At 50.9% G+C, this 27,998-nt stretch overlaps 1 protein-coding gene across 1 annotated transcript in view; it reads right to left on the bottom strand.

Moving 5' to 3' along the window:
• Positions 1-27,998, bottom strand: part of CFAP74 (cilia and flagella associated protein 74) — a 52,271-nt gene that overhangs the window by 5,883 nt on the left and 18,390 nt on the right. The window contains 12 exon segments of the mRNA XM_081224815.1: positions 994-1,270; positions 5,758-5,900; positions 5,902-5,928; positions 5,931-5,939; positions 6,632-6,805; positions 7,269-7,356; positions 7,571-7,699; positions 9,969-10,090; positions 15,216-15,338; positions 15,741-15,817; positions 21,677-21,839; positions 22,908-23,072. Of these exon segments, the coding sequence (XP_081080941.1) occupies positions 994-1,270; positions 5,758-5,900; positions 5,902-5,928; positions 5,931-5,939; positions 6,632-6,805; positions 7,269-7,356; positions 7,571-7,699; positions 9,969-10,090; positions 15,216-15,338; positions 15,741-15,817; positions 21,677-21,839; positions 22,908-23,072 (1,497 nt within the window).

Here is a 27,998-nt window from a genome sequence, read left to right as displayed (position 1 = left end):
TGCTCTTGGACATCCTGGGGTGATACCCCATCTCTTCTTTGGGGTCTCAGCTTAGACGAGCCCTTCTGGAAGGTCCTTCCTGACCTCTGTCCCTGGAAGTTGGGGTGGCTGCAGACATGATCACCAAGCCCCTCTCACCATGCGGGGGGGGGTGTCCTGTGATGGACCAGCCCACTGCCCACGGGGCATGAGTGAGAAGGGGACGTTTGTGTTCAGCCACTGAGACTTGGGGGTGAGTCCCTGCACCCTCACCTGTCCCCCTTTCTGAAGCACGTCCACCTTGCAGTCCACCCCCTGGGACGGCCCCGGGTCCCAAAGGGGGTTCACTCACCACGGCCTGCCCCGTGCTCAGCGCAGCAAGGGAGCAGGGGTGGGTAACGGCTGCAGTAACCCCCTTGGAGAGGAGAACCATGACTTAAGCTGAATTTGCTAAGTTTAATAAAATGCATTTCAATACTCACTTACTGAAACGCTGCCAGCGTCCAGGACCTGCATGTGCCCCTCCCCACTGAGTCCCCTCACAGTGGCTGTCACCCCTGACCCTTGAAGGTAAGGAATTCAGCTCAGAGATGCTGTGATGGCCCCAGGGAGCCTCTGCCTCCAGGCCCAGGCTCTTTCTGCTTTATCAGCAAAAGCAGTGGTGGGGAAACCTTTCGCCAATCAGCCAGTGGACAGGTACCCTGTGCTCCTGGTGACCAGGTGCTGTGTGGCCTCTGTGCCCATCTGCTGTGAGATGCAAGGGCTGCACACCCTCCCTCAGCCTGAGCTGCTGGAGCCTCCAGCCAGGGGCCTGTGGGGTCAGCTGCCCATGGGTGCCCCACCTCTGGGGCCAAGTTGGGCTGGGCGGAGGGCACCGTGGCCTGCTTGGGTCTGATAAGCATCCAGGTTGATCTCCACGTCTGCTGTCTGGTTGAATCGTTGCGGTCCAGGGAGAGTAGAGACCGGCCCCCTGGGCTGGCCCCGCCCCGGCCCACCCGTGGGGCCCACACCCACCTTTCCTGGCCACACGGTGCCCACCGAGGGTGAGATAGTGATGGGGGAGTCTGGGGGCAGCAGGAACTCGAAAGATGTGGGCCCCACGGGGGATGCGTCCTCCAAGCCGATGCGGGGTACCGAGGGCGTCGGCGGGTTCACGCTCAGGTGGGAGTTGATGACGTACAGGGTGGCCACCGACGTGTCGTACAAGGAGGTGGCCGCAAACTTGACCTGGTAGTGGGACAGCTCCAGGAGCGGGTGGACAACCACAGCCCGGCACGTCAGCTTGAAGCACCTAGAAATGACAGCGTGGGCAGCTCAGCTCAAAATTTTAGTAAATTTTGAAAATACTTTGTGCCCCTGTGCACATTTTAATTAGATAGTTAAAATTTTAATCACAAGTTTAAACAGTTGCAAAGCAGGTACTTTCTGGCTTATTTCCTTAAATATTCACTGACATTTAAAAAATAAAACTGATAGGGGACTTCCCTGGTGGCGCAGTGGTTAAGACTCTGCACTCCCAATGCAGGGGGCCTGGGTTTGATCCCTGGTTAGGGAACTAGATCCCACATGTTGCAACTAAAGATCCTGCATGCCGCAGCTAAGACCCGGCACAGCCAAATAAATAAATGTTTTTAAAAACCTGATAAATTACTCTTTAAATATAAACATGGGAATCTATATACCATAGTGAATTGATTCTTTTTTTTTTTTTGGCTGCGTTGGGTCTTCGTTGCTGCATGCAGCTTTCTCTACTTTCAGCAAGCGGGGGCTACTCTTCAGTTGTGGTGCATGGGCTTCTCATTGTGGTGGCTTCTCTTGTTGCAGAGCACGGGCTCTAGAGCACAGGCTCAGTAGCTGTGGCGCACGGGCTTAGTTACTCCGCGGCATGTGGGATCTTCCAGGACCAGGGCTTGAACCCGTGTCCCCTGCATTGGCAGGCGGATTCCCAACCACTGCGCCACCAGGGAGACCCCATGAATTGATCCTTGCCAGCATCCGGTTTTAAAAAAAAAGAACATATATTTGGGATTTTAACCAGTGGAAAATTTACATTCCATGTTTCTTTGAACTCCTATTTCCATTGTACTCGTGCCATTGGATTTTATCCTAATTACATATGTTTTAATGCTTTATGAGGTGATGTCAATGGCCCTGTCATACTTGTCCGTAACAAAAATGTGTTCATAGGTTGAAATATTTCAATGTATATTTTTGTGTCCTGTGACCACAGGCTCTAAATGTTAAAAGAATTCCTTCTGGGTGGAGATGTCATTGAGGTTATTGTCAGAAATTAATTAGTTGAAAAAACACAAATGTATGGAATGTGATAATCATTACATATAAAAAGTAAGAGCTGCTTGGAGTCACTTCAGGAAGGTGATGGAGCTGTTTCCCGGCTGGTTCAAGCGCCTGTGAGGGACGCGGCCTGTGGCCTTGCTCCGTTGACCTGGGAACTGGGGGTGGGGGGCCCACCCAAGTCCCCTCCAGCCCCTTCCTTTCCATTCTTGTGACCATGCGTATTCCGATGTCCCTCTGAGGAGCCCCCCGTGGCTCTCTCAGGTCCTGCTCCACTTTGCTGCAGGGAAAGACCGCCAGGTCTCGTCACCCAGGCCCAGGCAGCTGCTGTGACCTGCAGGCAGCGGGTTCACCCAGGACACCCAGTGCCACGTTTGCTGAGAAAATGCTTTTATCTCCGTGCACGCTATACATGTTTCTCTCCCCCTCAAAAATCACCGAGGTGAGATGAATCCATCAGCGTGTGGGGAATGTTCTCCTGACCTCAGAGGCAGACATGCAACATGCCTGGCCTCCCTGCTTAGCTGCGTGCGAGCCTCCAGCTTCTTTTATCTGGTCACACAGGCAGCTGGTGCCCATCACAGGGGCCAGGCCAAGGGGACAATCAGCCCTGCTCTGGGGGTGTGGCTGACCTCCGGAATGTCATCACCATCATCACCTTCATCCCCATCATCATCATCGTCACCATCACCATCATCACCATCATCACCATCACCACCACCATCATCGTCACCATCACCATCATCACCATCATCATCACCATCATCATCATTATCAACATCGCTGTCATCACCACTTCCATCTCCATCATCATCATTATCTTCATCATCATCATCATTAACATCAGCAGCAGCACTGGGCTGAGGGCAGCAAGATTTCCCATCATCTCCTGTTCTCTGGAAGATTTGTGTAAAATTGGCATCATTTTTTCTTTAAATGTTTGGAAGAACTCATCAGTGAAGCCATCTGCATCTTTCATTTTGGGAAGCTTTTAAACTTTAAAAAAAATTTTTTGCATTTAAAAATATATTTATTGGGCCCCACAGGGCCCCTTGGCTTGATGGGAAGCTCGGGAATCTCTCTCCATGCCAGCCTCCTTCAGGAGAGCGGAGGGTTGGAGGATATCTCTGAGTCCAAATCACCACGGACTCCCTGCCGCAGGGCTGTGCCTGATCACACCCAGCCCGCCGACTCGGCTGCGGAACTCCGAGGCTGCGGTGGAGAACGGGGGAGAGGCTGACCTAGCAACTGCCGAGGTTTCTTTTGCCTTGAGGACACCTTCTCTTCTCTTGCCCGTGCCGGCCTGGACTTCCACTCCGAGAAAACACTAAATATTGGAGGACTAGAAAGAGGGCATACGGAAGTCGCGATGCACCCGTCAGCACCTACGAGACTGGAAACTCTTGGGTGCCCAGCAGCTTTATCAGATAAATTAGGAAGGCTACCTTACTAACAGGTACAGAAATCTCAAGGTATTTTCGGGAACTTGAAAAGGGAGGAATTCACCTAGATCTGATCAGATGCCCCACGACCTACAACCAGGGCATTATACATACTGGAAAAGACATAATTTAAAGGACTATCTCCAAACTGGATGGAAGGACCCTTATCAGATTACAATAGGTTTACATCAAGATAATGATGATGCAAAGATTCCAGCCATTTCTCAGAACAGATCCTGCCAAAACAACAGCAGAAGTCACCCTGGGGCCCTTAATTGGACAGGGCGAGAGCTCCATGACCCCAACTAAGTAGGGTCTACGAGCCCCTTGCCAGCCTGAAGAAGCTACAGAAGACAGGCTGTCATCCCTACAGAAGACAGGCTGTCATCCCTGGGAATGAACTAGCAGTGGGGACTTAGTCTGCAGCAAACATAGAAATGAAGTTTTCCCTCCCCTGAGAACAAGGAAAATAAAGGGAGCGGTGAACAGACTAGAGAAGAAACATAAACTGGCCTGAAAGAGTTAATCACTCCTAGTTTGTTTTTTTTTTAACTGTTACTAATCTGTAGTGTCTGTCTGTAACTAGATTTGTACTTCACAAAGCTAACCTATTACTCTATAACACTATGTGAATTACATCCTGCACTCCCTTGTAGCAAATCACCCCTTGTAGCATTTGCATTTCAGAAAAAAAGTCGCAGGTCAATAATCCAGAGACAAAAAGACCCAGTTACAGGGCTGCCTGATGCCAGCTGTGACTGTTTTGCGAAGGCGGTGGGGGGGGGGGGGGACACGACACTGTTCTTGAGGCGCTAGCCTGCTGTGCCTTCCCTTCTGCCTGGCAGAAAAATAAAGTCTTCCTAGGGGAAAAAAAAAATATATATATATATATATATACATACATATATATATATATGTATATATATAGCCCATTTCTGTTTCCTTTTCTGTCATGTTTAAAAAATTTTTTTGCCTAAATATTTATTTATTTATCTATCTCTCTCCTCTGGGCTCCGCATGCACTCTTTAATCCCTGAGGTCTCACAGCTCGAGCTTTCCTAGCCTCCCCAAGATGGTTCCTGGCTGAGTTTTTGGCAGTTTCAGTTTATACGTAGATGGTTCTTGAAGAAACACTAAACGCACATTCAATCAGCAAACATCTATGGAGCTCCTACCACAGGCCCCGAGCACCGAGGTTATCTCACAAGCCCCTCTCTCCCTGGGGTTTGTCTTCCAGAGGCCGAGAGAGCTGTGAACAAGCCCAGAGGGGCCCAGCCCACGGACGTGTCCCTAAGTCCGAGGCGAGGGGCGGAAGCGGGACGCAGCGGGGAGGCAGAGGCTGGCGCCTGGCTTCCTCCGCGGGTTCTGACTCTGCACTTCGCTCCCAAAGATCACGACCGTGAAGCCTTTCCTGCTTTCCCTCAGGTGTGTCAGATCCTGGGCCCGCCTGTCCCGCCACGGCCACGTGCCCGGCTGGAGGAGGGCGCCAGCCCGACCTTACCCAGGGCTGCCCAGGCCCCCAGCCAGGACCAGACAGCAGCTCAGGCTGGAATGTGGGTGGGGACTGGAGAGGAAGGGAAGGAGAGGGGCAGGAGGGCTGGTCCCACGGGGGCGGGAGGCCCACCACGTTCCTCACCAGAGGCTGATGATTCCAAGTAGCAACAAGAGCCGGCCCTCGTGCCAGACCCCCTCCACGTCCAGTCCATTTCTCCCTCCCCAGCGCCTTCTTAGCCCCAGTTCTCAGGGTAGACACGGAGGCCAGAGAGGTCCAGAGACTGGCCCATCACACGGTGCACGAGGGCAAGCGGGGCTCGTGCCCAGGGGATGCGCTGCACACTCACACACGCCCACAGGTGCACTCACACATGTGCACAGCACACACGCCTGCAAGGCAGCTTGGATCCCAGGCGTACGGACCTGGGTCTAAGCTTCCTGAGGCCGGCACTGCTGCCCAGCCCTGTGGTCAGCCTGGACGGCCAGGGGCGGCTCCTCCCAAGCTGGCTGCCAGGGCCCTCCATGCACCCCGTCCTGCCAAGCTCACCGGTTAATCTCTGACTTGCAGACAAGCTCGAAGTTGTACTCCTTGGCCTTGGTGGGCTGAAAGATTACATCGAGCTGCAGAGTTTCCAGCGGCAGGATGGTCCCGAACCCGTCACTGGGCTGGATGTCCACAAACTGGCAAACGGAAGACCATGGATGCCAAAGCGAAAACTCAGTGACCTGCTGGGAGGGCCACAGGGAGCCGGCATGGACATGCGTGTGGCCGGGGTGTAGCAGTGTGTGAGCGAGTGTGAATGTGTGTGTGGCTACATGGATGTAAGATGCATGTAAGTGTGCTACATGGTGTGAGCCCCTGTGTATGTGATCATGTGTGCAGACGAGTGTGTGTGAGAGGGTGGTGTGCGTGCATGTCTGTGTGTCTGCCTGCATGTGAGCACTTGTGTGTATGTGAGTGTGTATATGTGTGTGCATCTGCATGCATGTGAGCACGTGTGGATATGAGTGTGTGTATGCATATGTACACGTGTGTGTGTCTGTGTGTGTGACTGTGTCCGCATATAGGTGAGTGGGCAGCGGGGTCCTGGGTCCTGGGTCCTGGGTGGCGTGGCCCCAGAGGAGTGAGGACAGCCAGGCCTGGGCCTCGTCTTGGCCGCTCTGCAGGGCCAGGCAGGCAAGAGCCCCGGAAGGAAGGGCGGGGAGAGGACTCCGGATGCTGAGGGCGCAGCGGGCGGACAGAGGGCGAGAGAGGCAGGGTGAGGTGGGGATGGGGCCGCGGGCATGAGGAGAGGGACGGCCACAGAGACGCCCCGGCCGAGGTGCCTGGAGGTGAGTGTAGAGTCCGGGACTGGCTCAGGCGCCTGGACCCTGGGCAGCAGCCCACGCCCCAAACCTCCCGCTCTGACCACATGAGTCACCTTGGGGAGCCCGACGAACCCAAACTCCTGGGGCAGGAGGGAGTGGTTGCAGAGGCTGACTTGGGTCCTGATGGCCTCGTAGATGGTGCAGTAGCCGAAGTCCACCCCTGAGGGGCTGAGCTCCAGGTCCGAGGTGGTGACTATGGCGTGGACAGTAAACCCCACGGGTTTGATCTGAAGTGCGGAGGGCAAGAACATCCGGTCACCGAGGTCAGTTTATGCAAGTGTTTCCCAAAATGAGAACAGCACCATCCCGGCTGTGAGCTGATGGCCGACGGCACACCTTTCAGGGACATGACCCCTTCCCTGTTGGCCCCTGGCTTGGGACGGGCAGCATGGGCGGGCGGGTGCAGGAGTGCGCGTGTGCACACACAAGTGCACCTGTGCGTCTACGTGTGCGGTGCATTGTGTGCTCACGCGTGGCGTGTGTACGGAGGACGTGCACACTCCTGGGCACCTGGATCTGAGTGTGGGGTGGACTGTACACACGTGTGTGTTTGGGTGCCCTGGGGACAGCCCTGCTGGCCCTGGACAGCACTCGGGGCCTCTCTCTGATCCACAAAGACCCTCCCTCCGTCCCCCCCGTGCCCTCTGCTCCCCAAGGGTGCCCGCGCTCCCAGAAGTGCCCCACACAGACCTGGTCAGCCACCCGGATAGTCACCGGGGCCTCCAGGACTCTGCTTTCCTTGTCAAAATACTTCCCGGCATCTTCCGGGAGGGAGCGTCTGAAAGAGACAGGAGGCACTTGAATGTTCTTTTCTTCTTTATATTTGCGAAACGACAAAATGCTGAACTATGAGGGTGCTTTGAAGTCAGACGAGAGCCAGAAATTACACAAAAGCTAAGAAACACAGGAGCCACGACATGGGCGTCGAGCCAGCTTCCGGCTCTCCCCCAGAGTCCCCCCACCGGGCGGAGGGACCCCGCCGTGCCACGCACCTGGGCAGGAACTTGAGCCGCACCGAGCAGGATGACAGGGCCTGGACACAGCCAGTCTCGGGTAGGAGCGTCAGGTGGCCCCGCAGCCCCTCGCACACCTCGAACTTCAGGCGCAGGGCGGCCTTCGACCTGCAGCGCCCGAGGGCCAGGCCGGCGACACTGCATTTGGTCCCTGAGGGTCGGCCTGTACCCACCCCTCAGGCCCAGGGCCCACTCTCCCAGATGCCCCCCACCCCCTACTGTCGGAGAGTCTTCAGAGCCCTGCTTGCCAAGGGCAGGTTTTCCTGAAGTGACATCTGCTGAGGAATCCACACAAATAAAAACACTGCAACTGAAAGGCGCTCAGTCGGTTCTCAGAAACCTAGTGTTTTCTGGGAAGACCCTCGCCGGGCAGGTGCTGGGTGCAGGGACCTGGGGGGTGGGCGCCAGCCCTCCCAGAGTTTTGCCCTCCCCGTCCAGGTGTGGGCACGTGCCAGCACGAGCCCTGCAGGATGCTCGGGAGGTCCCCAGACGGCCAGGCCTTGGCCAGTGACCGCAGTTTCCCCAATTTTTGTCCCTGTTTTCAACTCAGGGCCAGCCAGAGAAGCCAGATGTGCCCTCAACCAGCCACGTGGGGCGCCCCATCCAAGCCACCCCAGGCCACAGCCCCCATCGGTGCACTGCCCCTCCCCTCCTGCCTTCCAGTCTCCAGGAAGAAAGGTGGTGGGCAAGCTGTCCCACGCCTGCGAGGGAGCCCCTTCCTGGGCTGCCCGGGAACCCTGGGCCATGGTCCAGAGCCTCCCAGGCCTTCCAACCCCTCCTTAACCGCCTGGGATGATTGTTGCCTGCCTCGTGGCTGCTGGGGCCCCACCCTGAGGGCTGAGCCCCTCTGCAAGGAGAGCCTACAGCCAGACAGGGACCCCTGGGAGATCCACAGGCTCCTGGGTGGTCCTGGCCGAGGAGGAGTAAAAGGGGGCCCCTTTGACCTCTGACCCCCAGTGTCACCAAGCCCTTCCCCTCAGTGACCTCTGGCCCCAGGGTCACCCAGCCCTGGGCGTCCCCTGCCACGTAATGTGCCCAGACTGTCCCTCCCGCCCTCAGCAGGCAGCAGCCCTGCCCAGGTTCCTGTGCTGGCTGGGCTCCTCCTCCAGCAGCTGTTCATGTGACCAGGGTCATTGCGAACCAGCTCCTTTGCTACACCTGTGTCCGTAAACCCGGTACACTAAACAAGTGAGTGAAGCTGAATTCTAAAATCACTCAACAGGGACTTCCCTGGCGGTCCAGTGGTTAAGACTTTGCCTTCCAGTGCAGGGGGTGTGGGTTTGATCCCTGGTTGGGGAGCTAGGATCCCACGTGCCTCACGGCCAAAAAACCAAAACATTAAACAGAAGCAATATTGTATCAAGTTCAATAAAGACTTTAAAAATGGTCCACGTTAAAAAAAATCTTTAAAAAAATATAATAAAATCACTCAACAAATGTACGATGTCGAGCCTGTGCCTTGCGGAGGGGGCTGAGAAAGCACAACTCTCCCCGCTCCCCGTCACCACCCTGCCCAGGAGTGGACACACTCTGCGTCCCGAGGTAAACTGACCAGAGCCCTGCAAAACCTAGTTTCCTGAACAAATCCACCTGAGTCCTGTCCCGAGTTCCCAGCTCCCCGGTGAGAACAGGCCCCCGACGCTTGCAGTGCTGAGGCCCAGGGACCCAGCGGCTGGCGCACGTGCCCGTCCGTTTCCACCCAGGCCGCCCGTCGCCACGCCTTCCAGGCTGGAAGCGGGGCCCCGGGTGTCAGCAGCCTGCCAGGTACGCAGGTGTGTTTGGTTACTGAAAACCCATTAAGCTCTAACTGTAGGATTTGCCTGCTTTTCTCCATGTAATTGAACTTCACTAAAAATTAAAAGGAGCATAAAAAAGAAATGACAACTGTGGTGTCCAGTTGCCCTTGCAAAACACTGCGAATGAAACATGCTTCTTGTCTCGGGGCTCCGTCCACGTTCCTTCAGAGGACATGCCTCCTTCCCTGTCTGTGTCCGAGAGGGGCCTGGCCTGGCCATGTTGGGGGCAAGCTCCCCAGAGACGCAGGGGTGACAACACTGACTTATTCTCACGGTTCTGGAGGTCAGAACCGGACACAGTCTCCCGGGGCAGAAGCCCAGCTGCGGGCAGGGCTGGTCCCCTGGGAGGATCCGTGGGGAATCGTTTCCTGGCTTTTCCAGCTTCTGGAGGCACCGTGTCCCTCAGCTCGTGGCCCCTCTCCCATCTTCAAGGCCAGCAGCCTAGCATCTGCCTACCTCTGTCTGACTCTGGCCCTCCAGCCTCCCTCCTGTGACAGCCCTAGGATTCCAGTAGAACCTCGGGGTAACCTCAGGTGACCCCCACCCCGAGGTCTGTGACCTCACCCCCGCTGAGGGCTCACCGTGTGCGGATGAGGATGGAGTCCTGGTACAGCCGGTCGTACATGCAGATCTTTAGGTCTACGTTGGGCTTTGGCACCCAGACTGGCACGTCGATAGCAATGCCGATGACTTTGAAATATAACTGAATTTGAACATGAAAATCCGACAACACGTATTTCCATCAGCAGAGCAGGTGGTGCCCGTGAGCACTAATTCAGAGCTCAGCAGCAGCGTTTTGTGACTCTTACAAAAACTGGAAGGTTAATAATTAAACTGGCCATTTTGGAGATCTATGGCACTTTTTACATCATATAATTTAAACAATCCTTTTTATTTTCAAATTTTTTAAACATAAAAAGACAGAATGGTACGATGGATTGTCATGTACCCAGCATGCAGTTTCATAAATATCAACATTTTTAGCTGTTTATAAAAACCCGGGCTTCCCTGGTGGTGCAGTGGTTAAGAATCCGCCTGCCAATGCAGGGGACACGGGTTTGAGCCCTGGTCCAGGAAGATCCCACATGCTGCGGAGCAACTAAGCCTGTGTGCCACAACTACTGAGCCTGTGCTCTAGAGCCTGCAAGCCACAACTACTGAAGCCCTCACGCCTAGAGCCCGTGCTCCGCAACAAGAGAAGCCACTGCAATGAGAAGCCCATGCACCACAATGAAGAGTAGCCCCCGCTCACCACAACTAGAGAAAGCCCGTGCACAGCAACAAAGATCCAATGCAGCCAAAAATAAATAAATAAAATAAATAAATTTATTAAAAAAAGAAATAGAAAGTCATGTGGGATTTAAGGGCTGGGAAAAGGGAGGGGACTGTTCACTGAATGGAAAGTAGAATTTCCAAATAATAGGGAAAAAAGGAATAAGTAGCAACTTGATCAAACCAATGAAAACAAGAAAACTGAAAGTGAGGAAACAATATGATAAAATGAATAGTAGACAAAACTAATGGAAACAGTAAAACAAAGTGAGTCAATATTATGCTGCAAATGCACTGGATTCTCCCCCTAAAGGCAGACAACATTAGTTTGGGCCCACAGACAAAACCTGGCTCCTTAAAAGACACATGAAGTCATTAAGAAAGGATAAATATTGCGGGGGGGAGGACAAAGGGATATGAGGTGAAGGTGAAGCAGAGGAAAGCAGGAGTGGCCCTGTTGTTACTGTGGGATCAGCTGGATATAGAGGTGCCATGAGCAGCAGGATGAAGGGGGATGTTTGGTTCTGGTGAAAGGCACAATTCACGATAAGAAAGCAACTATGCATGCCCTCATGCATGAAACAATAAAGCAGCTGAACAGAGCCCTCTGTTAGAAGTGTAAGGAGACCTCTTGCACTGTTGGTGGGAATGTACATTGATACAGCCACTATGGAGAATAGTATGGAGGTTCCTTAAAAAAATAAAAATAGGGCTTCCCTGGTGGCGCAGTGGTTGAGAATCTGCCTGCCAATGCAGGGGACATGGGTTCGAGCCCTGGTCTGGGAAGATCCCACATGCCGCGGAGCAACTAGCCCCGTGAGCCACAATTACTGAGCCTGCGCGTCTGGAGCCTGTGCTCTGCAATGAGAGAGGCCACGATAGTGAGAGGCCCGCGCACCGCGATGAGGAGTGGCCCCCACTTGCCACAACTAGAGAAAGCCTTCGCACAGAAACGAAGAGCCAACACAGCCATAAATAAATAAATAAATAAATAAATAAAATTAAAAAAAAAAAGAAAAAAGTTTAAAAAAAAAAATAAATAAATAAAAAAAAATAAAAATAGAGCTACCATACGACCCAGCAATCCCACCACTGGGCATATACCCTGAGAAAACCATAATTCAAAAAGTCATGTGGGCTTCCCTGGTGGCGCAGTGGTTGAGGGTCCACCTGCCGATGCAGGGGATACGGGTTCGTGCCCCGGTCCGGGAGGGTCCCGCGTGCCGTGGAGCAGCTGGGCCCGTGGGCCATGGCCGCTGAGCCTGTGCATCCGGAACCTGTGCTCCACAATGGGAGGGGCCACAGCAGTGAGAGGCCCGCGTACCGCAAAAAAAAAAAAAAAAAAAAAGAGTCATGTACCAAAGTGTTCATTGCAGCTCTATTTACAATAACCAGGACTAAGTGTCCATCAACAGATGAATGGATAAAGAAGATGTGGCACATATATACAATGGAATATTACTCAGCCATAAAAAGGAACATAACTGAGTTATTTGTAGTGAGGTGGATGGACCTAGAGACTGTCATACAGAGTGAAGTAAGTCAGAAAGAGAAAAACAAATACCGTATACTAACACATATTTATGGAATCTAAAAATAAATGGATCTGAAGAACCTAGGGGCAGGACAGAAATAAAGACGTAGACTTAGAGAATGGACTTGAGGACACGGGGCGGGGGAAGGGTAAGCTGGGACGAAGTGAGAGAGTGGCATGGACGTATATACACTACCAAATGTAAAATAGATAGTGGGAAGCAGCTGCATAGCACAGGGAGATCAGCTCGGTGCTTTGTGACCACATAGAGGGGTGGGACAGGGAGGGTGGGAGGGAGATGCAAGAGGAAGGAGATATGGGGATATATGTGTACATATAGCTGATTCACTTTGTTATAAAGCAGAAACTAACACACCATTGTAAAGCAGTTATACTCCAATAAAGATGTTAAAAACAAAAGTGTAAGGGGAACTTGTGAAAGATCGGGTCATAAGGGAATATAGATGTGTGGAAGGAACATGGAGGGAAGCCACCGCATCTTGACAAAGAAGAACAGAGCTGGGGGAATCACCCTCCCTGACTCCAGACTATACTGCAAAGCTACAAGCATCAAAACTGCATGGTACTGGCACAAAAACAGACACATAGATCAATGAAACAGGAAAGAGAGCCCAGAAATAAACCCATGCACTTATGGTCACCTAATCTATGACAAAGGAGGAAAGAACACACAATGGAGAAAAGACAGTCTCTTCAACAAGTGGTGCTGGGAAAACTGGACAGTTACATGTAAAAGAATGAAATTAGAACATTCTCTAACACCATACACAAAAATACACTCAAAATGTATTAAAGACCTAAATGTAAGACCGGAAGCTATAAAACTCTTAGAAGAAAATGTAGGCAGAACTCTCTTTGACATAAATTGTAGCAGTACTTTTTTGGATCTGTCTCCCAAGGCAAAGGAAACAAAAGTAAAAATAAACAAATGGGACCTAATTAAACATAAAAGCTTTTGTGCAGCGAAAGAAACCACTGACAAGACTGAAAAGACAACCTACTGAATGGGAGAAAATATTTGCAAATGATATGAATGATAAGGGGTTAATATCCGAAATATATATAACAGCTCATACAACCCAATATCAAAAAACAAACGACCTAATTAAAAAATGAGCAGAAGGGAATTCCCAGGCGGTCCAGTGCTTAGGAATCCACGCTTCCACTGTAGGGAGCCTGGGTTTGATCCCTGGTCAGGGAACTAAGATCCCGCATGCTGTGTGGCATGGCCAAAAAAATAAAAAATAAACAAGTTAAAAAAAAATGAGTAGAAGACCTGAATAGACATGTTTCCAAAGAGGACATGCACATGGTCAACAGGCACAGAAAGAGATTCTCAGCATTGACAACCATCAGGGGAATCCAAATCAAAGCCACAATGAGATATCACCTCACACCTGTCAGAATGGCTTTCATCAAAAAGTCTACAATAACAAGCATGGGAGAGGATGTGGAGAAAAGGGAGCCCTCATGCACTGCTGGTGGGAATATAAACTGGTGCAACCACTGTGGAAAACAGTATGGAACTTCCTCAAAAAACTAAACATATAACTACCATATGACCCAGCAATTCCATTCTTGGGTATACATCTGCAAGAAACAAAAACACTAATTTGAAAAGATATATGCACCCCAATGTTCATGGCAGCATTATTTACAATAGCTAAGATATGGAAGCAACCTAAGGGTCCATCAACAGAGGAATGGATGAAGAAGACGTGGTGCATATACACAACAGAATACGACTCAGCCATGAAAAGAATGAAATCCTGACGTTTGCAGCAACATGGATGGACCCAGAGGGTATCATGCTTAGTGAAGTAAGTCAGACAGAGAAAGACAAACACTGTATGTGATCACTTATATGTGGAATCTAGAAAATAAAACAATTGAATGAATATAACAAAACAGAAAGAGACACAGATATAGAGAGCAAACTTGTGGGTACCAGGGGGGAGAAGGGTCAGGGGAGGGGCAGGATAGGGGTAGAGGATTCAGGGGCACACGCTACTGTGTATAAAATAGATAAACCACAGGCACTTCCCTGGTGGTCCAGTGGCTAAGGCTCTGCACTCCCAATGCAGGGGGCCCAGATCTGATCCCTGGTCAGAGAACTAGATCCCGCACGCCGCAACTAAAAGATCCTGCATGGCACAACTAAGACCCGGCGCAGCCAAAACAATCAATCAATCAATCAATCAATATTTAAAAAAATAGATAAGCTGCAAGGATATACGGGACAGCACAGGGACTATAACTGATACTTTATAACTTTTTTTTTTTTTGGCTGCACTGCACGGCTTGGGGGATCTTAGTTCTCCGACCAGGGATTGAACCAGGGCCCACAGAAGTGAAAGTGCCGAGTCGTAACCACTGGACCACCAGGGAATTCCCTATAATGGCTTTAAATGGAATATAATCTATAGAATTTTTGAATCACTATGCTGTACACCTGTAACTAAAAAAAATACCTCCACAAACTCAGAATCCCAGTAAGAAAGAAAACACAATAGAAAAATTGGCAAATGACTTGCAAAAAAAAAAAAACCCACGGAGGGGCATTAATAATGTGAATAATCCAGCTAATAAATCTGTTTACAGACATTAAATACACTTTCTTCATATGCACATATCATATTTATAAAATCAATCTTGCCTTTGGTCACAAAGAAAACTAACAAATTAAAAAAGACTTTGCAGATTATATTGTCTGAGCATAATTCAATTTAATAAACTTATAAATAAATCTAAAAAGTAATGATGACACATTTTAATTACTGGGAAATTAAGGAAGACATCCCTAGTGATTAAGTGCAAGGTGTGTGTGTGTGTGTGTGTGCATGTGTGTTCACAGGTATGCGTGTGTTGGCTATGTTGCCAGCCATGTGTGCCACTGACTAGCCATGCAAGCATGGGCAGTGTGGGCAGCAGCCTCACGTGGTCGTGGTGGAGGGGACACGGAGGGCAGGGACCCGTGCCCAGGGAGCAGCAGGGTACTCACGGTCGGGCACTGCTGATTCTTAAACACGACCTTGAACCTGGTGGAGACCGTTCCTGGGACGATCGGGGTGAAGATGACGGGCACTTTGATGGAGCTGAAGGGGCCAATCTCCCCCTCTGTTATCTGCACAGCAAGAGAGGTGGGCAGGGCCGCTCAGCCTTCACGTTCCCGTCACGGCATCTCCCGTGGCCTCACTGCGGCCGGGTCACTGCGGGGGCGAGTGGTGGCAGCCCCCGTGTGTGCACTCGCCTCCGGATGACACGGTCCACGCACACACACGCACAGCCCCCACGCTCTGGTTGGGGAGGCCCTGCATTGGTGTCTCCTCTGAGCTGGACTAGGGGCACCCAGGGCCCTGCCTCTGCGGCTCTGGACCCGCCTGGCCCCAGCCTGAGACGGGGCAGCCGGACACCGGCTGAGACAGCTAACTGCCCGGAGGAGGCGAGTCCAGTGGCCAGACTAGTCTAGTCCGGCTCTGGTCAGAGGGGCGGACCACCCTGGGGGCCAGAAGGAGGTGGGTCTGACCTCTCCCAGTGAGAACTCTGTCTGTCCCTCGTTGGGAGGTACAGTCTCGATGGTGGTCAAGGTCGCTCCCTCTGATTCTGGAAGAGAAGGGTCCAGGTGTGAGGCTGGCCAGGCATGGCTGGGCAGCTCTGCCACACCCACCTGAGTCGTGGCCACCCCCAACCTGGCCTCCCGGGGCCGTGAGGCCCGATGGGGAGCTGGGGCACTGGGCACCATCCGGCCCCCTCCCTCTCCCAGACCAGGTGCTGTTCTGGGGCTCGTGGGGGCAACCCCAGCCCTCCTGCACAGACAGCTCCTCCTGACAATACCATCTCCTGCTACCCGACCCTTCCCCAGGGCTAGGGGCCACAGGAAGCTATCACTGTGGCCCCAGGTTCACGTGGATGTGCCCCCGCAGACCCCCTCCCCCCATGGCCATCTCCTGGTCAGGGACCTCAGGAACTCGGGGACCCCCAGCTCAAGCCCCAGGACTGGGGCTTCTCAGGTGGACTTGGACAGTGGGTACTGTGGCCTCTGGAGCAGGAGGCTGGGGTGGGAGAGGGTCCCTAGTTGCCCAAAGCCCCAGTGCAGGGAAGGGGGTGGGTGAAGGATGCTGGCCCCAGGGCGGCCCAGTGGGTGCAGCGGCCTGAGAGCAGCGCATCGGGGACGGAACGGCCGAGAAGTGGACCATCTGGGGCTTCACTTCAAAGCAGGAGGAGTGGAAAGTGGGCTCAAGGGGGTTTGTGATAAGATGAGGAAACAGCAGGGTGCTGTGTCAGGGCTGGGCCAGGGTGGGGCGTGGGGAGGGGGTCAGCCATTTCCCAGGGACCCGCCGGAGCCCGAGGGGCTGCTGAGTCCTGGAAATGTAACACAATATCCACTTTCAGGTGATAATAAAATGTTCGCAGCCTAATTTTCACACTCATTTAGCCTTGTCTGTGTGCATGTTGCCTGCATGTTTTGAACATCTCTTCCCCACTGGTGGGCCATGGATCCCGCCCTGCCCCTCGGGATTTGGGGGGGCGCCCCAAGAATGGCAGGCCACCCATCAGGAAGGGCAGGCACTGTTTGCTCTCATCTGAGAAGGTCTTCCTGTTGACTTTGCACGTGAACAGACCCAGTTTGATAGGAGGTGAAGGCCAGCGTCCTTTCTGAGTCCTTCCCCAGCTGGGCTGCCAGGCTGGCCCCGTGGAGACCCCAGGTGCACTGCTGCAGCCTGCCCCAGGCTACCACAGGGCGGTCTGCACCATTTCTGGGGCCTGGGGTTGTAAAGGCAGAGGCCCCCAGTTCTGGCTCCTCCAACGTGGCAGACTTCTCATGCAGCCAGAAGCTATGACTGTCACCAGGTTGGGTGGGGGCGAGTGGGCCAGTTGGCTCCCACCACCCCACTGTTTACGTCCTTGTCTGCTTCAGGAGTTACCTCGGTGAGAGCCCAGACCTGGGCCCACGGGGTCCTTCCCTATGCCCTGAGTCCAGGCCAGACCCTGGGGTCAGCTGCTTCATCTTGCATGGATGCTGGTTGGGGTCACTTGGTGACCCAGGGTGGAATCGTGTTGGTCAGTTTGCTGGGAATACGGTGAGCTTCCACTAATTCTACAATCAGGCTTGTTAATGATTAGGAAGACTTTCATTAATTATGTGTGCAGTGTATCTGCTCCATGCATCCATTCTGTTCTGTCAGTCACAGAGTGGATATTTACTCACTTCCTGGAGTTAGAGGCATCTTGACATTTTAGAACATTCTCAGCAAGTAGCTCTTTAAATACTGCCTTTTCCTGATTCCAGTGGACAAGTCGCTCCTTACTCATCCTCAACAGTACACGTGTTGTACTGCTTCTTTCATGTTTCCATCTCTATCTTCTAGTTCCCCAATTGTCTCTTCAGCAGTGTCTAATCCACAGTTTAACCCAGTGATTGGGGTTTTGTTTGTTTTCAGTGATCATATTCTTACTGCTAGAAGTTTTATTTGGTTCATTTTCTTTATTTTTTTTAAGAATAAACTTATTGGGCTTCCCTGGTGGTGCAGTGGTTGAGAGTCCGCCTGCCGATGCAGGGGACATGGGTTCGTGCCCCGGTCTGGGAGGGTCCCGCGTGCTGCGGGATGGGCCCGTGAGCCATGGCTGCTAAGCCTGCGCGTCCAGAGCCTGTGCTCCGCAACGGGAGAGGACACAACAGTGAGAGGCTTGCGTACCGCAAAAAAAAAAATAATAATAAAAATAAAAATAAACTTATTTATTTGTGGCTGTGTTGGGTCTTCGTTGCTGCGCGCAGGCTTCCTTTAGTTGTGGCAAGCGGGGCTACTCTTCGCTGCGGTGCGCGGGCATCTCATTGCGGTGGCCTCTCTTGTTGCAGAGCACAGGCTCTAGAGCACAGGCTCAGTAGTTGTGGCGCATGGGCTGAATTGCTCCGCGGCATGTGGGATCTTCCCGGACCAGGGCTCGAACCCGTGTCCCCTGCATTGGCAGGCGGATTCTTACCCACTGCGCCACCAGGGAAGCCCTGGCTGATGGTTTTCAATGATCAAGGTGACGCCCTCGCCACTGTAAAGGGCAAGGGCCCCACGCTGCTGCCCCCTTGCTGCTCTGCTCTGTGGCAGTTCATACTCGTGATGCACTTGTCCGCCACGTGTGCAGCCCTCTGAGGCAGGCACTTTGCTCTGAGCACTCCTGCCGTGCCCCACGCTGCAGCCATGGGGAAGGTTCTGGGCCAGCAGGTCTCAGGGGCCCACGCTGGGAGCTGCACAGCTGATGTGAGGACCCCCACGAGCCTCCCGTGGGGGGTGGCCCAAACTCCACTAGGAAGGTGGCCCCTCCCGACGTGTGGTGCTGGGGGTCAAGACCAGCTGACCCCCTGAGCCAGCACAGGAGGCAGAGGAGGTGAGGAGGGAGCCCCACCCACTCACCCTCTGTCCCCAGGGGAACAGAGCCATCTGTGTGCACACCAGCGTCTCTCCTCTCTCCACATTTTGTAATCTCTGTTCTGATCCACTGATCCATGTGTCCTTATCTGGACCACACTGTCTTGATTACTGTAGATTTAAAGTAGGTCTTGAAGCCACGTGTGAGTTTACAAAAACGGTCTTTTGAAAGCTGCTTTCCTGGAGTATTAGAAAAATACCGAGGCAGGGGTCCCATGCACCCCTGCATCCCATGTTCACACCAACGTTTATCAACAGTCCCCCAGGGGCTTCCCTGGTGGCGCAGTGGTTAAGAATCCGCCTGCCAATGCAGGGGACACGGGTTCAAGCCCTGGTCTGGGAGGATCCCACATGCCACGGAGCAACTAAGCCTGCAAGCCACGACTACTGAGCCCGAGTGCCACAACTACTGAAGCCCGCATGCCTAGAGCCCATGCTCTGCAACAAGAGAAGCCACTGCAATGAGAAGCCCGCGCACTGCAACGAAGAGTAGTCCCCGCTCGACGCAACTAGAGAAAGCCCGCGCGCAGCAACGAAGACCCAACACAGCCAAAAATAAATAAAAAATAAAATAAACAAATTTATACATAAAAAAACATATAATGCAAGTACCTAAAATATCCAAAGCAAATACCTTGCCAAAAAAAAGAGCAAAGTTGGGTGACTAAACACTACATGGCTTCAAGGCTAACTCTAAAGCTACAATAATCCAGATGGATGGTGCTGGGTCAGGAGAGGTAAATGGGTCAACCGATCAGCATACAGAGTCCAGAAGTATACCCACACTTTCAATGCATTTGCTACAAAGATAACAAATCAATCCACCAGGGAAAGGAAAGTATTTTCAACCTGTGTTGCGGGAATGATGGGACAGACACGTGGGAAAAAGAAGAGCCTTGGCGTCTACCTCACATCACACACAGAAATTAGCTGGACCACAGACCCAAAACGTAAGAGCCATGTCTTATGTCCTTATGGCCCTGGGATAGGGGAAAAGTTGCTGTAAAGGCATAAAACACACACCTCAAAAGAAATGATGGGTAGACTTGCAAACATTAAAATTAAGAACTTTGGGACTTCCAGGACTTCCCTGGTGGTCCAGTGGTTAAGACTCTTTGCTCCCAATGCACGGGGTCTGGGTTCAATCCCTGGTCAGGGAACTAGATCCCGCATGCATGCCACAACTAAGAGTTTGCATGATGCAATTAAAGATCCCTCATGCCGCAATGAAGATCCCGCGTGCCGCAACTAAGACCCGGCGCAGCCAAATAAATAAATAAATAGAACTTTGGGACTTCCCTGGCGGTCCAGTGGTTAACACTCTGCACTTCCAATGCAAGGGGTGCGGGTTTGATCCCTGGTTGGGGAACTAAGATCCCACATGCCACGTGGCATGGCCAAAAAAATAAATAAATAAAAAATTAAATTAAATTAAATTAAATTAAGAACTCTGATTTAAGAAAAGAGATCATAAAGGGAGTAAAAGGACAAGCCACGACTTCAACTTGGAGGCAATATTTGCAGCCTCCTAACTGACAAAGGCTAAGCATACAGGATCTGGAAAGAACTCCTAAGAAAAGACAAACATCCCCGTAGGAAAGTGGGTGAAAAGCTTTAACAGGAATTTCATACAAAAGAAAATACAAATGGTAAACAGGCACCTGAAAAGACAGGCAGCCGCACTGGTGGTGTGAGCAGTGCAAAGGGGAGCCTCCCTTTCCAGGCCTCCAGGCTGACCCCGCGGAGCTGCCCAGCGGGACCCAGCCACGGGGCCGCGGGTGGCTGTGAGCTCTTGAAATGTGGCTCTCAGGAAGGAGGAAGGAAATTCTCCTATTACTTAATTTTGGTTAATTTAAATCTGAATAGCCAGATGTGACTAGTGGCAGCTGCACTGGGTAGCGCAGTCCCAGCTGCAGCCACGCGGGACAAGAACAGATGTAGTAATAACAGTGAAGCCGCGTGTCCCCCGCGATGCGGCAAAGACACGCCCCAGGGAGACTCACACACTTGGAGACACTGCCTGAGCCCCTGCGCGCACGGCCCACGCCGTGAAATCCCCCTGATGTGAGCCGGTGGGAGCGGCCTGTGACCGAGGCATGTTCGTGAGAGGAGCCGCCACGCAGAGGAGGAGCCCCGTCCAGTCCACGTGGACGCCCCACAGAGCTCAACGCTAAGCAACCAAACAACTCAGGATGTACTCGCCGCGGCTCCAACGCTGCAGAAATCCAGTCCTTTCTGACCGTGAACATGGATGGAAAAAGCAAAGGGAGGCAAGGAAATGCTGAAGACAACGCCAGAGGGATGTCCCGGGGGGAGGCGGTGTGTCCGGTGAGCGCGGCCGCACAGATCCTCGTCCTCCTCAAGCTCCGCCTGGGCTCGGGCTGCCTACTTCCTGGCTCTTCTTTAAACTGTCCTCACGTGTTAATACGCACTTGACTTCCGGATGGAGTTCAGGGTGGCCCCAGCCAGCCTGGGGCCTTCAGCGACCCCATCAGCAGAGCTCCCGGCCCCTTCCCCATCCCCTCCCTCCCTCCATCAGGTAGGACTCCTCAGATGTCCCAACAAGGGCCACCAAGGGCAGGGAGGAGGGCAATTCCCCTTGTGGCCAGCCTGGTGGTCCAAAGCTGGGCATTTCCTTTAAGTCTTCTGTTAGCTTAAATATGGATGCAAATTTTAATCCGCTCCATAACCAGTATGTAGTTGAATATATAAATACTATGTATGAATATTTGAGTATGAATATTTGAGTATGAATACTATATATGAATATTTGAGTATGAAAAAGTATGAATATTTTCTTACTTACTTAAAACTGGAGCCCTGGAAAAATCCTGCACTGCCCAGCCCCCTGGCACCACACTGGCACAACCGGGCTTCGCCGGACGCAACCGTGCTTGGAGTGGCTCCCGGAATCTGTCCCTCTGGGGCCCTCCGACACGGCCTGCCAGCCCCTCTGCCCGTCAAACGGCTGGGGCTCGGGGCCCTGCTGCCAAGGTGGCCCAGGGCTGCGTGCTGAGCGCAGGCCGCGGGCCCAGCTCACCTGCGGGGCGCCCCTCCTCCTTCTCCTTTGTGTCCAGTTTTCCAGACTCCTTCCGGCTCGGCACGTCTGCAGGCACGGACTCGTTGGCCGCCGTCAGCTGCTCGGAAAAACTGGTGGCGACTTTACTGTAAAAACCTTTGTCTTCATATGTAAAGCTACTGCTCTGAAAAAGAGAACGTGACACCTTTACTGGCAGTTTCCACTTGCCTTTCCCATCAACCGTCCAGACCCGCCATCTGGGGAGGGCCACGTTGAGAGCCTGGCTGTGATCTGGGCTGGGGGCCGCAGGCTCCCACGGCACCCCTCAACGGCTCTCTGGCGACCCGTGCCGGGCTCGTCCGGGGCTCAGGGCCCCTCTCACCCAGGCGGGCTCCTCCTTGGCCCTGTCCCGGACCCTGCTGCATGTGCGCACACAGCCAAGTTCCTCCAGGACGCCTGCTCTTCCCCAGCATGGGCTTGGGCCCCCCCAGGCTCCAGCCCCGAGCTCTCCTGGCTTCAGCTCAGATCCCAGCAGGCTGAGAGCAGCCCAACCCCACCTCTGCTCTTTTCCCAGAGGTCAGTGACCCCCAGTCCTCTCCCCTGGGCTCACAACAGACCGATGGAGTGCCTGCCACATGCAACTCAGGGGCCACGGGGGGACACACAGGGCACTGCCTGGGTGGAGCTGCCGTCCAGCCGGACAGACACCCACCAGGAGACGGCTGGTGCCCGTGGGGAGCCCTGAGGGCCCAGGCGCTTGTCCTCACCCCCAAATAATCCCCCCCAGGGTCCACTGGCTGTGCTGGAAGCTGTCTCCACCAATGGGGTCCCACCTCTTTCCGCTTCCTCAGCAGCACACGTGCACAGCCTTCCCGTGAGAGGACCAGGGCCCCCCTCGCACCTTTGGGAGAGGTGCAGGTGCGGGGCAGGGTTTGCTGTGCTTTTCAGGTTGGGGTGTCTGGGCTGGACGGCCCGTTCCCCATAGGCTGGGACTTTAGGGCCTGGAGCACTTGGCCACCACCTTGCCAACACGTGTGACGGGACAGTATCCTGCTGCCCTAGGTGCCCTCCTCACAGAGACAGGTCTCTTCTACCTAGACTGACCGGAGGCCATCCTGCTGCTGGGCCTTCTCCCGCCCACATCGACGTGGCCCCCTTTACACTCGTGGGACTGTGTCTCGGGGCGGGAGATGCCACATGCTGCCCTTGGCTGAGCAGTCACGGCATTGACCAGGAGCAGTAGCACACTCACTGTGTTGAAGACCGACGGGGACGTGTCCATCTCACAGCACTCTGATGCCAGGAGAAACCTGAACCTGGTGCCCAAGGCCCCGAGGTTGGTCAGCGTGATGGTCCGGGATGCAGTCTCACCCACCACATAGCTGCCGAAGTCGATGAGCTCCTTGTCGAGGGACAGCTGCCAAAAGACCCCGAGTGAGCCAGGGTGACCGCACCAGGCTCACAGCAAGGTCTCCTCTCCCACCTGTCACCCTGCACCCCTGAGGGGACACAGGAGCTCTGGCCCTGTCTTCATGCTCAGAGGTGAGGCCTGCCTCTGGCTCATGAGGGGAGGCAGGGCCTCTGCACAACCCAGGACACGATCCACATCCCAGAAATCATAGACCTGTCGACTGATCATCACAGTTTGGGAGCACCTGAGTGCAAGTCTTGAAAAGTCAGGGGCTTCCCTGGTGGTGCAGTGGTTAAGAATCTGTCTGCCAGTGCAGGGGACACGGGTTCAAGCCCTGGTCCAGGAAGATCCCGCATGCCGCAGAGCAACTAAGCCTGTGTGCCACAACTACTGAGCCTGCGCTCTAGAGCTCACAAGCCACAACTACTGAAGCCTGTGCTCCACAGCAAGAGAAGCCACCACAATGAGAAGCCCGCGCACTGTAACGAAGAGTAGCCCCCGCTCACCACAACTAGAGAAAGCCCGCGTGCAGCAACGAAGACCCAACGCAGCCAAAAATAAATACATAAATAAATAAATTTATTTTTAAAAAAAGTCAAGCCAGCTAAAAAGAAATGAGCTATCAAGCCATAAACAGACATGGAGAAACCTTAAACTAAGTGAAAGAAGCCGATGTGAAAAGGCTCCAAACTGTATGATCCCAACTCTATGACTTTTGGGAAAAGGCAAAACTATGGAGATAATAAAAAGAGCAATGGTTATATATTAATAAAAAACTCAATACAGCAAGAAGATATAACAATTATAGTCAGTTACACATCCAACAGCAGACTATCAAAATATATGAAGCAAAAACTGATGGAATTGAAGGGAGAAATAGAAAGTTCTACAATACTCCTCCTCTCATGATAGCAAACAGAACAAGCAGACAGAAGATAAGTAAGGAAATACAGGACTTAGGAACATAATAAACCAATGAGATCTAACAGACGTATACAGAACACTCCACCCAACAACAGCACATGTTATTCTCTCAGGTGCACACAGGACATTTTCCAGGCTTGACCATATGTTAGGCCACAGACTAAGTTTCAACATCCTTAAAAAGATAGATATTGTACAAAGTACCTTCTCTGACCACAACAGGATGAAGTTAGAAATCAATAACATAAAGAAAACTGAAAAATTCACAAAATTGTGGAAATTAAACAACACACTTTTAAGCATCAAATGGATCAAAGAAGAAATCACAAGAGAACTTATAAAATAATAAAAATGAATGAAAACAAAAACACAACATACCCAAACTTATGGGATCCAGTGGAAGGGGTGCTAAAGGGGAAATTTATAGCTTACATTAAGAAACTTACATTACAGGGGCTTCCCTGGTGGTGCAGTGGTTAAGAATCCACCTGCCAGGGCAGGGGACATGGGTTCAAGCCCTGATCCAGGAAGATCCCACATTCCACAGAGCAACTAAGCCTGTGTGCCACAACTACTGAGCCTGCGCTCTAAATCCCGTGAGCCAGAACTACTGAAGACCGTGCTCCTAGAGCCCATGCTCCACAACAAGAGAAGCCACCGCAATGAGAAGCTCCTGCACCGCAATGAAGGGTAGCACCCGCTCACCTCAACTAGAGAAAGCCTGTGCAGAGCAATGCAGACCCAAAGCAGCCAAAAATAAATTAAAAAATAAATTTATTAAAGAAAAAACTTACATTACATTACATAGCTTACGTTAAAAAACAAGACAGGGAGTTCCCTGGTGGTCCAGTGGTTGGGACTCTGAACTTTCACTGTGGAGGGCCAGGGTTTGATTGCTGGTCAGGGAACTAGGATTCTGCAAGCCGCATGGTGCAGCCAAAAAACCAAAACCAAAACCAAAACAAAACATAAAACAAGACAGAGCTCAAATCAACAACTTATGTTTGCTACTCAAGAAATCAGGAAAAGAACAAAGTAAATCCAAAACTAGCAGACAGAAAAAAATAATAAAGATCAGAGCAGAGATAAACAAAAGAGAGAATAGAAAAATAAAGAGAGTTAATGAAATCAAAAGTTGGTTCTTCAGGGCTTCCCTGGTGGCGCAGTGGTTGAGAGTCCGCCTGCCGATGCAGGGGACACAAGTTCGTGCCCCGGTCTGGGAAGATCCCACATGCCTGGAGCGGCTGGGCCTGTGAGCCATGGCCGCTGAGCCTGCACGTCCGGAGCCTGTGCTCCGCAACGGAAGAGGCCACAGCAGTGAGAGGCCCGCGTATCGCAAAAAAAAAAAAAAAAAAAAAAAAAAAAAAAAAAAGTTGGTTCTTCAAAAAGATCAACAAAATTGACAAACTTCTGCTAAATGGACTAAGAAAAGAAAGACTCAAATTACTAAAATCAGAAATGAAAGTGGGGACAGTAATACTGATTCTACAGAAGTAAAAAGGATTGTAAGTGAGTACTGTAAACAATCGTACCAACAAACTGCAACAAACCCAGATGAAATGTACAAATTCCTAGAAACACAAAACCTACCAACACTGAACCACAAAGAAATAAGACAATTTGAATAGACCTATGACTAGTAAGAAGATTGAATGTATAATAAAAAATCTACTGACAAAGAAAAGCCCTGGACCTGATGGCATCACTGATGAAATCTACCAAACAGTTAAAGAATACCAACCCTTCTCAAACTTTCCAAAAAAAACTGAAGTGGTAGAAACACTTCATAACTCATTCTAGGAGGTTGGCATAACCCTGATACCAAAGCCAGGCAAAGATACCACAACAAAAGAAAAGTACAGACCAAAATGCCTTATGAATATTGATGCAAAAACCCTCAACAAAATGTTAGCAAACAGAATATACACAATGACCAAGTGGAATTTATTCCTGGAATGTAAGGATGGTTGAATGTAAAAATAACAATCAATGAAGGATGTGACATCAGCAAAATGGAGGGGAAAAACCCACACGATTATCTCAATTGATGAAGAAAAAGCATCTGACAAAATTCAACACCCTTTTATAATAAAAGCACTCAACAAAATAGGAATAGAAAGAAACTACCTTTATATAATAAAAGCCAAATATGAAAGCAACATAACATAATATTGCAATATAACATAATATAATATTCAGTGGTGAAAGACTGAAAGCTTTTACTTTAAGATGATGAATGAGGGAAGGATGCCTGCTTTCCCCACTTCTGTTCAACATAGTACTAGAAATTCTAGCCATAGCAATTAGTCAAGGAAAAAACGGTATCCAAATTGGAAAGGAAGAAGTAAAATTATCTCTGTTTGCAGATTACATAATCTTATATGCAGAAAATCCTAAAGACTCCACAAGAAAGCTGTTAGATCTAATAAACAAATTCAGCAAAGTAGCAAGATACAAAGTCAAAGTAAAAGATACAAATGCAACACAAAAATCAGTTGCATTTCTGTACATGAACAATGAACAATCTGAAAAGGAAATTACAAAAACAAATCCATTTACAATGACATAAAAAAAGAATGAAAATTTTAGGAGTTATCTTAGCCAAGGAGGTGAAAGTCTTGTACAATAAAACTACAAAACATTGTTGAAAGAAGACATAAATAAATGGAAACACATCCCATATTCATGGACTGTAAGACTTACTATTGTTGAGAAATCAATATTACCCAAAGCAATCTACAGATTCAATGCAATCCCTATCAAAATTCAAACGACATTTTTTAAAGCAACAGGAAAATCCATTCTCATACTCATATGGAATCGCAAGGGACCCAGAATAGCCCAAACAATCTTGAAAAGGAAGAACAAAACTGGAGGAGTCATTCTTCCTCATTTCAAAACTTACTGCAAAGCTACAGTGATCAAAACAGTGTGGCACTGGCATAAAGACAGACATATAGACCAATGGAGTAGAACAGAGAGCCTAGAAATAAACCCTCACATATATGGTAAAATAACTTTTGACAAGGGTGCCAAGACCATTCAATGGGGGAAAAGACAGTCTTTTCAACAAATTGTACAGGGAAAAGTGGATGTCCACATGCAAAAGAATTACCTAATTCCATACACAAAAATTAACTTAAAATGGATCAAGGACCTAAATATAAGACCTAAAACAATAAAACCCTTAGAAGAAAACAAAGGGTAAAATCTTCACAACACTGAATTTGGCAATAATTTCTTAGATATGACACCAAAGGCGCAGGCAACGAAAGAAAAAACTGACAAATTGGACTTCATGAAAATTGAAAAAATTTTTATATCAAAAGACATTTTCTATAGAGTAAAATGACAACCCAGAGAATGGGAGAAAATATTTGAAACTCATATATCTGATAAGGGGTTAATACCCAGAATGCACAGAGAACTCCTAAAACTCAACAACAACAAAACAAATAACAACCAAATTCAAAATGGGTAAAGGACTTGAATAGACATTTTTCCAAAGAAGACATACCCATGGCCAACAAGCACATGAAAAGATGCTCAACATCACAAATCATCAGGGAAATGCAAATCAAAGCTACAATGATGGGGCTTCCCTGGTGGCGCAGTGGTTGAGAGTCCGCCTGCCGATGCAGTGGACACGGGTTTGTGCCCCGGTCCGGGAAGATCCCACATGCCGCGGAGCGGCTGGGCCCGTGAGCCATGGCCGCTGAGCCTGCGTGTCTGGAGCCTGTGCTCCGCAATGGGAGAAGCCACAACAGCGAGAGGCCCGCGTACCGCAAAAAAAAAAAGGAGACGAGAAAGGAATTTAAACACTTCACTGCATAAAATCAACTAAACATAAAGAAGACAGTAGTGCAGGAAATGAGGGACAAAAGAGCTATACGGCAATGAAAACAAATAGCAAAATGACAGAAGCAAAGCCCTCCATAGCAATCAGCCTGAAAAAGGAAGGAAATTCTGACACAGGGTACAACATGGATGGACCTTGAGGGCACTGTG

The sequence above is a fragment of the Mesoplodon bidens genome (genome assembly GCF_964165515.1).
Source record: "Mesoplodon bidens genome assembly, chromosome: 2".
Taxonomy (NCBI): domain Eukaryota; kingdom Metazoa; phylum Chordata; class Mammalia; order Artiodactyla; family Ziphiidae; genus Mesoplodon; species Mesoplodon bidens.
The sequence above is the reverse complement of the archived record's forward strand: the minus strand, read 5'-3'. Positions and strand labels throughout refer to the sequence as shown.